Source organism: Rousettus aegyptiacus, unplaced genomic scaffold (genome assembly GCF_014176215.1).
Source record: "Rousettus aegyptiacus isolate mRouAeg1 unplaced genomic scaffold, mRouAeg1.p scaffold_m13_p_2, whole genome shotgun sequence".
Classification (NCBI taxonomy): domain Eukaryota; kingdom Metazoa; phylum Chordata; class Mammalia; order Chiroptera; family Pteropodidae; genus Rousettus; species Rousettus aegyptiacus.
The window spans coordinates 154,523,311-154,536,238 of record NW_023416295.1 but is presented as its reverse complement, the minus strand read 5'-3'; the positions used below and the strand labels follow the sequence as shown (position 1 = coordinate 154,536,238).

General features: G+C 32.4%; 1 protein-coding gene across 5 annotated transcripts; it reads right to left on the bottom strand.

Annotated features, from left to right (window-relative positions):
* Positions 1–1,533: 1,533 nt before the first annotated feature.
* On the bottom strand, positions 1,534–12,550 carry LOC107502087 (C-type lectin domain containing 7A). Of its 5 annotated transcripts, none has more exons than XM_016128918.2 (6): positions 12,292–12,540; positions 10,636–10,734; positions 9,415–9,558; positions 8,186–8,337; positions 6,737–6,855; positions 1,534–2,267 (listed from the first exon to the last, which is right to left on the bottom strand). In XM_016128918.2, the coding sequence occupies exons 1-6, from the start codon at positions 12,392–12,394 to the stop codon at positions 2,135–2,137; spliced, it is 750 nt and encodes a 249-aa protein (XP_015984404.2). In that variant the 5' UTR covers positions 12,395–12,540; the 3' UTR covers positions 1,534–2,134. The 5 variants fall into 5 exon arrangements, with proteins under 5 accessions (XP_015984404.2, XP_015984406.2, XP_015984408.2 ...); XM_016128920.2 differs by having other exon boundaries at positions 9,421–9,558; positions 12,292–12,538; XM_016128922.2 differs by lacking the exon at positions 6,737–6,855 and having other exon boundaries at positions 9,421–9,558; positions 12,292–12,550.
* Between the last annotated feature and the right edge of the window lie 378 nt (positions 12,551–12,928).

The following is a 12,928-nucleotide window of genomic DNA, read 5'->3' as shown; positions in this document are numbered from 1 at the left end:
TTTTGTTTTGATTTTTTTTTAACTCTGAGATATACAAGAAGTTGAGAAGTGTTTCAGTAGAAGGCTGACATGATTGATTTTAATTTTTTTAAATTTTATTTTATTAATTCCAAATATACAGTATTGGTTAGACGTTTATTTAGTTTATAAAACGATCCTCCAATTGTTTTTTCTCTCCTCTGCTCTATAGAATCACTCACTATGTTGGAAAATGAACTATAGAAGAACAAAGGTGGATGCTGGGAGACTACTTTAAAAATTATTGCAAGAGCTCGGGCAAGAGAAGATGGTAGCTCTTGAATAAGAAATTGTTTCCTCATTACTCATCTTGAATTTACCCCTTGGGTGTAAATTCAGCTAGCGGCTATTTTCTCTTTTCTGTCTCTTGGAAAAGTGTGGACATTTTCTGTTCATTGTCATGTTTATTTCCGTGTAAGCTGTGGTATAAATAGGTATTAACAAACAAGTCAGGTATAGTGTGCCTTAGACAACCTACAGCAATCTTCGTTTACACCATCACTTTTGTCATATTCATGCTTTTATCTTTAAGTCATAGGTTGTTGTTGCTTAGCCTCTCTGTTCCAGGTAAGTACAGCTGGACGGACATTCAGCATTCAGAATTATTTTCCTTCAGTAGCATGCTTCTTCCAACTCATCCAATTCATTTTGGGGACCCAGGAGGAACCAATCAAACCCCAAACAAAATTAAAGTACATGGCATCTCTTCAAAATTCCATCTTATATCTTAATTTAATTCTCAATCTGAATTATCTTTCCTCTTTGCTCATTTCTTTTCAGATAGTGACAATAGAGGTTTGTATATTAAAAAAAAAATAGTAGTAGATTCATTAAAAATCTCTGTCTTCTTCTTTTAGACTTTTATATTTTTAAGATCCCAAATTTACTATTCAACACAAAATTATCTACTACATTAGCTCTCCTCCAGTGCCAAACTCATCATTTTTGGAGAGAGGGAAAATTGTGATAGTGTTTATATTACACACTGCACAAAATTGGGAGGCCAAAGTTTGTTTGATTAACTTTTTTTTATTAAAGTGAAATCTGCATAACATAAAATTAAACATTTTAAAGTTAAAAACATCCGGTAAACCTGACAAAGTTTCTCATCACATTCATAAATGTGGGAAGACAGTAAATGCCTCTACAATAACATGGAAATCCCCAATGGAAATAAAAATAGCACTAGTGGGAAAATTTAAAAGAAAATAAGAAAGAGACAAATCATTATATGAGGAAACAGTTATGTTCCAATAATACCTTTTACAGCAATAACTGAAGAATTGCTGAAAAATGCAAAACAGTAATCATAAAAAGATAATAAAACGTTTTATATTTCAAAATGCTAATAGTTCTGTCAATAGAATTGGTTACATTTTAATATTTATTATCAGATCCTTTTTTGATTGATAGTATTTAAACAGAAGAAATTTTCTTATAATAGCAGTTTCCCCACAATTTCACATTATACAAGATCCTATTAGTCAGAGGTGTGACAGACATATTCTCTGGGCTATTTCATTGTAAAAAAAAAAAAAAAAGGATGCAGTTGCTGTTTTTCTCATGATGCTTTTGATAATAATCATGACCATACTGATGAAAAAAATAATAAAATGGCTCTGATTATAATGAAGATACATATTTTTAATCTCATCCTTTAGCTCTTCAGAAATATATCGTGCCTTCCACCTGTGTTTGATGCACTGATACAAGTAAAGTAACAAATCATGGAAACACACCATGTGTCCTCCAGTGGCACTTTTTAAGGTCAAGAAAATGACTCTGATAAAGCCAGAAATTAAAATCTCCTTGAAACATCAAGGATTTGTAGCTAAGTCTAAGTTAATACCAATTCAATGGTAGAATAAAAATTCAAGTCCAACTGCCCTGGTTCCATTTCTAGGTCTGTTAATTAGAATATAATACTAGCTTAACAATAGAGTTACATACAGAAATCAGTCTTTTCATTCTGTTCCTCAGCTTAGATTAATGTTGGCTAGGCTCTCTTACAATTTCAGCATTTAATGTGAACTCAAATATCTCTCTTTTCTGTTTTGTTTTCTGCCCTCTTTAATATTTTGTATACTTCTCTCTGTTTCTTCATGCCAATACATGGTTATATCGATAGCTGCTTCTCACAAATACTGTATGAGGGCACACTACAAAGTTGGTCATAAATTATTGACATGTGAATCCAAACACAATCGTGAGATAAGTTTTCCAGGAAAACTGTGCTTCTGATTTGAAACCTGTTAAAATAAAATAAAATACAGTAGTTGGAATAAACATAATGAATACCATCTACTAGTTACACAATGTTAAGTAAATTGGTGAGGGTATCAGTGAAATGAGTTTCTGAACTGTCTGTATTATCAAAAACAGAAACTTGAATTTAGATTGTATTAGTTCTCAAATGTTAACAGAATAGTCTTTATTATTAAGGCATAAAAATGACTCAGTTTTTTTTTTTTAAAGAAATACTATAGTTGCATAATAAAGCTTCTGGCAAAAGAAAACAATTAATATTCTATAGACAGTTCTTTACTTATTTCTCAACCTCTTACCTAGAAATATATTTATCAAATAAAAGAACAGTTTAGTGAAACTATTATTGGGTATGTTTAGCGTGTAGAGCAAGTAGAAGAGTTATCCCTAAAAGGGATCTAGAACTAAGAGAAGAATCTTAGCTATCAAGGCCATTTAAAGGCACGGCATACAATCCTATATATTTTGATGCATTCTGAAGGCAGAATTATATTAGAATACAATGATAAACAATTATAATAATTACCATGGTTAAATAGAAACATAGCTTTGTTTTACTTGCTCTTCAGTCTCCTGAAGGAACAATGGTAATTAGTCAAGTCCACAGGACGTCACTGAGCCTCAGTGTAAAAGCTATGTTCTGATACTTCTCATCTTGCCTATTTTCTCTTATTTGGCCCTACACTTGAGGACTGAGAGATTCTTCTGTAGAAATAACTAGGCTAAGGGCATGAAACAACGGTGGCCCAGGCCTCAGGAATAAAATCAAAATGTGATCAAACTCAGCAGTTTGTCCTGGTCACACCCAATGGTGCCTGCCAGAAGCAAATGAAAAGCCACTCTGTAAACTTCAAATTAATTCTATGAACATTTAATATATAATGTTAAGCAAACTATCAAAAATAATCAGACATATAAAAAAACAAATAAACATGAATGAAAGATAGAAAACTATAGTAGAAACAAATGCACAGCAGTATAAGACATTGGAATTATCAGAGATAAATGTTAAAACAGTTATATTCAGTATATTCTAGGAATAAAAAGGCAATATTGAGAAAGTTGGAAGTAAGCTAGGAATTACAAATAGTAACACGGTAGATTTAGAAAAACTAAGTTGAAATTATAGAACTGAAAAATTTACTGCACATTTAAAACTTGATGGATGCTTTTAACATCAGAATAGCAACAACAATGAGAAAAAAATTTAATGAACTGAAAAATATGTGAAAAGTGAATAGACTGAAGAAAAAAGGATGAAAAATACAGGAAAAAGCAAACAAGACATATAAAATATTGTGACTAGGTCTATGATGCATGTAACTGAGATTCCGGAAGAAGGGAAGACAAGGAAGAAGCAACATTAGAAGCAAGTATGGCTGAGACTTTTCGAAAGCTGAAAAGAGACATAGATTTAAAATATTTATTATCTTCAAACGGCTGACTCTTTAAAAACAATGATAAAATTACAACACATTATAATAATATATTTGAATAGCTGAGAGAGAAAAAACTAAAAATGTTTCATTTTATATTCAAAGAACTATTTTTTAGAAAAGTTGGAATAAAACAATTTTAGACAAACAGAAAATTCAACTTGAAAATTTTAACTCTAAAGGAAATACTAAAGAATATTCTTCAAGTTTAAGGAAAATTACTCAAAATGAAATGTAGGAGGGGTAGAAAGGACTAAGAAGAAATGAAAACCATAAATATGTGAGCAAATCTGGATGAACTGACTGCATAAATCTATACACCTACTGTTTTCTATGGTAATATGTTTACTGAATCCAAGATACCAACAATAGTTGATGTACCATTTATTTAATCTAATACTGTGAAATAAAATCATCCAAGATAAGAACTTAGTAGAAAACCCTGCAGAAATTAGAAAACCAAGGCTTATTTTGATGGAGTCAATGAAAAATAAAACTGCAAAACAGAAAAGAGTAACAATGAAAAGTGCATGTCTCAATCTTGCCACCAGATGGAAGGTGGGAGGAAAAAAATATATCGTCTGAGAAATTGAATCACAGGCTGATACTCATAGAGTTCTCCTTTCTGAAACCATAATACCAGTGTGTTTGAAAAGAAGGAAGGAAAGAATGAGGGAAGGAAGGAAAGGGGGAAGGGAGGGAGGAAGGGAGGGAGAGAAAGAGAGGAGTGTTTAATTTAAGTAGTCTTAAGTTTAAGATGCCTCTTTTTGACTGGCAGAAACAAATGCTAATCAATCTTGACATAATTCAACTTCACTCCAGGTTTATGTGATTATAAAATGCCAGCAGTTGTAAGACACATGCCAATTTGAGAGATATTAAAATGTAGAAAAATATGTGTCAGCATGCAAATGGGGGAAAGAGTACACAGAGTAAAGGAATAGTCTAATTTTTATATTTCCCAGAAAAAAAAAAAACATAGAAAGGCCAACTAATATTAGATTTTGATAAGTGAAGATTACTTGTTGTAATCTCTAAAATATTAGTAAAAGAGTAAATTCTAAATTAATATAAGAAAAGGTGGGATAATATAAAGTATTAAATCAGTTAAAAAAGAAAAAGTATATTAAATAGACCATATACTTGTAAGATATAACAATTCTAAGCCTATCTGCATCTAATAATGTGGCTTCAACACATCAGCTAAAATGTCTGCTGAATTCTAAGTAGAACCACAGTGAAAGATTTTAATATAATTCTCTTAGTATGGGAAGAAGAAGTAGATAAAAATAAGAGAACTTCAATACCACTGAGTACATTTTCTGGAATTCAGCTGAAACTTAAAACAAAAGGTTAACTATAAATACAAAGATATTTATAAATTAAGAAATACATTTTGAAGTAATTCATAAGTCAAAGAACAACTAATGATGGAAAATAAAAAGTATTTTGAGTTTAATGACAATGGAAATACATTAAAATTATAGCCTTAAATATACATATTTGAGAAAAAGAAAGAGTGAATTGCAAAAGTCAAGCATCCATAAAAAAATGTTAGAGAAAAAATAGCAAATTCAACCCCAAAAAATTGGACGAAAGGAATAAAGATGAGAACTAAAATTAATGAAATAAAAATATAAAAGACACAAAAAGAGAAAATCAACAAATCCAAAACATCTTTCTTTAAAAGATTAATAAAATTGGAAAACACACCACTGAGATTGATGAGAAAAAGAAAAATAAACAGTCACACACAGCCCAATAATAGAAAATTAAAAGGAGAATGTAATTTCACATTCTGTAGATATAAAAAAGAAAATGAATGGCAATTGCGATGAGGAAGATCTCAACGCTTTGTGATGGTTAATTTTATATATCAACTTGACTGACCACACTCACATTAAACATTGCTTCTGAGAGTGTATGTGAGGGTATTTCTGGGATAATATTAGTATTGGAATCAGTGAACTCAGTAGATTGTCTTCCCCAATGTGGGTGGGCGTCATCCTGTCTATTATGTGCCTAAACAGAACAAAAAGGGGGAGGAAGGAAGAAGCCTTCTCATTTTTTCTGCTTTGCTATGCGAGCTGAGACATCTCAGCTCATGTCCTCTTATACTGCCCTGTAACTGGGGTTTACCCCACCAACTCCTCTGGTTCTCAGCCCTGCACACTTGAACTGAATTACACTACAGGTTTTCCTGGTCCTCTGCTTACAAAAGGCAGATCATGGGACTTCTCAGTCTCCATAATCATGTGAGCTAATTCCTCATAATAAATATCCATATAAAACTACTTCCTCATTGTATATATATTAGTCAGAGTTCTTCAGAGAAACAGAACCAAAAAGAGATTTACATAGATCTTCTCTTGATATCCCTAATTAATACATACACAACAAGGAAGAATTTGTAACCATGCAAAGGTGAAAGATGTTTAAAAGAACTTTATAAAATGTGAAATGTAGTTGCTTTTAAAATCAATGATAATACCTTATATTACACATTTACTATATGTAAGACACTAGCTAAGTGATTTTACTAGTATTTCCTTTATCTCAAAATCCTGAAAGGTAGCTACTATTTTTATTCTTATTTACAGAAGAGGAAAGAGGGGCTCGAAAAGGTTAAGCAATTTATCTAATTTTACACGCAAGTGGGCCATTCATGGACTCAAGCTGAGATTTGACTCCAAAGCCCATGCTTGTAACCATAGTTTTGCATTGACAAACAGTGACTACTCCTTACTGGCAACTTTAAACAGGTACCAAATGCCCTGATGAGAAAGCTGAGGGAACACTTGTGTTGATAGCACTAGATGGCCATGCGGTTCTTTTTACTATAAAGTCCCCTGCTACTCTCTTCTTTTTTCCTGGCTCATTTTTTTCTTTCTCCCCATCGCTATTCATCGTTCTCTATGTCTTTCTTATATATGGTCAACAAATCACATTCTCAACTGCTTGACGTGCTCTGAACTTTCTGAGAAAGGGTATGAGTATTTGCCTCTCCAGATACTTACAAATTAGAAGAGAACATTGAGCCATCTTCCCAGAACCATGGTCCCTCAGTCTGATGGCGAGAGAGCCCTATCCAAAATGAATTATCAGGTTGGGAAGACACTTGCTTTCTTATAAATTCCTGTAGGGAAACATAAATACAAATACACATCAAGAAGAGAGGAAGGGAGTGATAAAGAAAATAGAGCTAGAGAGTCAAAGACAGAGACAAGACAGAGAGACTCTTACAGATATTGAGAAAGAGACAACAGACCGAATCACCTTGGTGAAGAATACATGCATTCACTAGCACCAACCTAGAGAGCAGTGACGATTCTTGAATGCCACTGTCTCAAAAGGCATACTTCACTTCTTCAGTGTCATTATTATTTAATTTTCTCTACAGAATACATCATAGTTCTAAATTATACTACCTCCATTCAACCTACCTCACAAAATCCAAAGACAACAGGTCCCTTAGGTGATTTTCATGGATGGTTGGTCACTATCTTTTCCTCATATTGAAAATATAATTTTATAGGACCATTGTCAAGAAATGTTTTTCAGAGTTAGAAATAATTTTGTCTGACTGCATGTTTTATGAAGAACTAACCTGGGGTTTAATAATGATATTGGAATTGTCAACAAATATATCACAATATAGAGGTAGTTATAGGTCTAAAAGCCAGACTGACTTTCAGCCTCCCTGCCCCTTTTTTGCCATACATCTTTAATTTTCATGTGAGCTACTACTGTTGGGTAAGATAAGACAGAAATAAAAAAATGGAATAGTGAAAGTAAGTGTAGAAGTTTAGATTTATCATGTTACTGTTTCCTATTATTCCCTTCTCATGGGCCATCTGAGTTCTAGCCATTATTTGTGATGCATTGTAAGTTTCACTTTTTCTGTAAAACTTTTTATGTTTACAGGGATCTCTCTCTTAATTCCTATCACATTTATTGCCAATATCAAATATTTAACTTTTAACAACCGTTGAGGTGTTTCTTTTTTTTTTTTAAACAAATTATATGAACATAGCAATAGCAAATTTACTTTTTAAATCTCATTGCCTGTCTCAGTATCTTGCAAGGAGTAAATGATTTATAAATGTATATATCATTGCTGCTATTTTTTTTGACAACTATGATAACGGGGAGAATATTTTGTTCAACTCCACCAAGTTTAAAAATCAAAATCTAAACCCACAAAAATGAGTAGTGGCCTGATTAGTAGTCATGCAAACTTGCAGCGTGTTTGAAAGGATTTGTTTTAAAAGAAAATGTTCTGATTTTTTAAATTAATTAATTAAAAAAGATATATCATATAGTTTACCTGTTTAATGAATGCTATTATTATAATTCTGGAGGATAATAAAAATAACTTTCTCTTAGGAAAAATTATCATTACCTGGACTCTATATTTTTCTGCTCAGTATAGACCACAGATAATTATAGCTGCAATCTATACTTACCAATTCTTTTGAACTATCTATCTTCAGAAGATTAGAGCCCAGTTGAGAGCATTGCCTTTTACTGCTTTCCCAGGAATCTATTGATGTGCTAAATAGGTAACAGCTATTCTCATGCATAATCCAGTTAGAGGGGCAAGAACTGGAAAGAACTCCTGCAAATAAAAGAAAATACAATAAGGTTCATATCATATTATTTTATTCTTTCAGTGCAAGCATCATTCATCCTGAGGACACAATAAATAATCAATGAATTATTATTAATATATTTCTTTTTCAATTCAAACTATAGGGACATGGTTTTACAAAAGAGGCCACATTAAAATGCCCCATTCGTTTACAATTTTAAAATGAAGTAACTATAAGAGTGTTTTAAACAGATGATCTTTCTTTCCTTCTTCACTTGTCTTCTATTCTTTCAAAATCATCTCTGAACTCTTTTCATGACAACTCAAAATTAAGTCAACTCAAAGTGAATCATTGAGGTATACAGTAATTTCACGTTAACTTATTTTACAGGTGTGAGATCTATTTCAGAATACAGTTTTTCGAATGTTAAAAGTATAAGAGCAATTACATTACGGAGTATTGGTATTTTGAACTAGCTACTTGATAAAAATAGTGGAATGTATGGGTCCAGAGATAGGAAACTGAAGTCAAAATATTGTCACAGTCAACTGTGACATTTTAGAAGCAAAGACCAATTGTATATAAAATTGTAATGAAAACAATGAAATTGTATAATTAAAGAAAAACAAATTTAACCAGAGTTTTCAGGAACACACGTATTAGGTCTACCTCTTTTGTGTGTGTTTAATTTAGCCTTTTAATTTTTATCAATAATTTTCCTTCTTTCTTTTTTCTTTCCCTTTCTTCCTTTCTGACGTGCTGTTTCTTATTCTTATCATATCACTTTAAAATGTCAGTTCTCTAAGGGCAGAGAACACATTTCAAATTCAACAGTCTACTGAAGGCCTAAACACATAACCAGAGAGAGTAACTAATTTGAAAAAAGAAAATTAACTTAGAACTGCTCAGCCAAGTGCATAGGGTATTCATGATATTGCTTTATTGTATATATGACAGGGGCATATTAGATCGAGATAATACTGATGCCTGCTTCCCTTGAATACACAATCATGTAAAAGCACTCTCTTCACCCCCCTGCTCCAGGCCATAACGCTAATAATCAACCCTCCTGAATCCAGAATTGATTAATCATTTAACTCTACCCTTGCCTGTGGTTGTAAGAGCCTTAGTAGGAGCCACACTCGCTTCTAAAGATGATTGTGTGGGTCGACTGTGGTTCTCTTTATTTCTTGATGGAAAATTGTTGTTCTTCAATGGATTGCTTCCTGAATTAAATCTCCAAATACCTTTGTATACAACAACAACAATAGTGACCAAAAAAGTCATTCTACTACGTTTAAAATTAAAATCTCAAAACCCATATTTCTGTAGTGATATAAAGAGTTACATTCTTGGTTAATGATAAGTAGATAATACATTATTGATGGAGAAGTAAAGATAAATATAGAATAGATAGACTAGAATAGATAAATAGAATAACATAGACGAGAATAGAATAGACTAGAATAGAACAGAATAGATGATAGATTAAATAGATAGAAAGGATTAACTTCCATGAGGATGCATAGTAAAAAAGAGTAAAATGAAGCAGGTAAAGAAGAAGAAAGAGTATTAAGGAGAAAGCAAGTGGCAAATTGAATAGCGTTGATTGGAGCCATGGTAGATTTGAAATAATAACAAATTTGCTATCTTTCTTCTGTATTTAAAAAAATGAGAGTTCCTCAATAAACATTTGAATAATTAAGAAATATAATAAAGACTCTCTGAAGGCACAATTATACTTTATTAGCAATAGATTGCTTGAGATATACAATCTAAGGACATTTATTCACCCTTTACAAAATATCTACTTAGGATTTAGCAATGCTTTAAGTAATTCCTGGTATTGTCCAAAGGAGTTTAGATTAAACAGGAGGTAGAAAATAATTTTCTTAAATCATGAGACTCATAAGAACAGCATATAGTCTCTTTAGGGAATTTATTTTATTAGGGAGATAGCACCATACTACTTCCTCCTTTACCTCCTCTGATTTCCTTCCATTAATTTATCCTGGGAATTCCACAGCTCCGAAACCAGTCATTCAAGGAAGGTAGTAGAGCAATGTATAAGAGTATGAGTTTTTTAAACAGATTTCCTAAATTTCTAATTGTAGTCCTACCACTAACTATGACCCTAGAAAAATCAAAAAACTTCCAGTCTCTCATTTTCCTTATCAATAAAATGAGAATTAATAGCACCAATTCAAAAGTGTTAATACAGAGATTAATATGATTATGAACGTCAAGCTGTTAAAAGGGTGTCTGGCATGTTATAAATGCTTGTTAAATGTCCGATGTTAAAAATCCTCCTATGCAATACTCACCTGTGGTACCCAGGACCACAGCTATCACCAGTATTACCAGGCATAAGATCCCCAGAGTCACAGCAATGCAACGCCAGTGAGGAGATGCTCTGTAAGTTCCTGAAGAGCCAGAGGGAGCAGTAATTGAATGAAGAAATAGGATGATGGACCGTGGATCACTCCAGTTATACAATTCATCAAAATTTGGCAAATTCTAAATTGAACCATGAATTACCGTTTCCCAGATAATCTGGTTATCTAGTCTTAGTCTGACTTTTCCCCCACCTTCAGCATACTTGAGGTTCTGGAACTGTAATTTGAGTGTAGTGCCTTGGTAACCATGAACTCCTGATTTCAGTTCCACATTGATGGCTATAAGTCTTACACTAACAGGATTCCTGAAATCCCACTCATTCTTAGAAGAGACAGCTTAATAGAGGGAAAATAATACCGATTACTAAAGATGGCCTCCCCTTTTTACTGATTTATTTCATAATCTTGAGAAAATTACTTCTGGCATTTCATTTCTCTTTGTGAAAAATTGGGGTGATAATACTTCAAAGGATTGTTGTGGGGATTAAATGATCTAACACATGTAAAAGCACCCAGTTTAGAGATACTAGCATATAGGTAACTTGGTATTTGTCTACACATATCATAAACAGACATACGCCTTCTTACCTCTTGCATCATCTAGTTTTTCCACTCTTCCTCAACAAGTTGCTCAAGAAAAGTATTGCATAAGTGGCGAGAGGAAAATAATTGTGCAATGTAGATTACAGAAAGCAGAAGAGCGCAAATTCTGGTGTCAAAACCTGTGAATACTCTCTTTCTTGATAACAGAGAATTCACTTTGTGTTAATGTCACCACACCAAGAACATAGTTTTGTCTTTGACTGAGAATAAGCAGTGAGAGCATTTCAAAGAGTTGGCAAATAAGAGACATAGAGGAAACTAATTCTAGAAAGAGAGATCTTTTAGTGCCTTTCTCTATATTTCACTCTTTTTACATTTTGTTTAATACTTATGTCCTACTAATAGGATCTTTTTATCTAACACATATGTTTTTCTTCACTGGTATCTGAAGAACTCCCTTTCGTTAAAAAAAAAAAAAAAAATCCAAATCAAGCTTTTATCCTTCTGCCCCCTGTTCCGCCACACACACACACACACACACACAAGTCAGATACAGGATTTTAAATCCTGTGACTTTCAACTTTTCTTTGTCCTTTACCACAAAATCACAAATTTGCCTTTTTTCCCCCCTCACATATTTCCATCTTTTTATTCTCTTCTTTCTTGTCTCCAATATTCTGATATTGTTAATATACACTTTTTAAAATTTCTTTAACCTCCACTCTACAATTTACTCCTTTCTATCAAATAAGCAACAAGTCACTTCTACTGAAATTCTTTCACCTCTATGGTCCATCATACTTATTACCAGCTCCTCTCTGATAAAGTGTCTATTTCTATAGAACAGGGACATTATGAGTATTTACTGTCATCATCATAACATTTAAGTACTGTTAGTGCACATTCAAATCTTTTGAAGACTTCTGAAAATCTTTAAATATATTAATAAAATCCCTAAAAATCTCAAGTTTCTCAAATTTTCTTCACTTGAGTATTTTAGATGCTAAGAATAAAAATGTCGAAAACAGAAAGAAGAAATACCTTTTTTTGAGAACACAGGTCTTCTGGCAATATTTTGAGATCTGAAGTTCAACTGCATATATCCATCTTCATCCAAATTTTCTGGCTCAGAAATATATTCCATTGTTCTATGGAGTTCCTGAATTGGCAGAGCATTTGAGAGCTCTTTCCTCTCTTCTAAGACATCTGCCTATGGACAAAAGAGGATCTATGACTCAAGTTACCAGGGAAATGCATTTACTGAGCTTTAATGAGTTGAGAGTAAGTAGTTTGACCAGTTATCCAAAAGCAGGAAATGAATACTCTGCTGTGTAGAGTGCCCATTTGTACCTTTAGATCCTGTTTCTGAGACTGATGACTCTTAAGAAAATTATAAGGCAGCACAATAGATAGTTTGTTCAGACCAAATATAAGAAACATGAAAAGATTAATGTCTTATGCTGCTTTCATTATTTTGCAACTGAGTTTGACATCATTAATTGACTTGACCTATGTAAACTATTAACAATTTTGGTATCTTAAGTTTACCATTACTTTCTTATAACTATAACATTCATTATTCATTTATTAACGTTCATTCATTCATTCATTCATAACATTCATTCAATTTTGGTATCTTAAGTTTACCATTACTTTGTTATAACTAAATAACATTCAT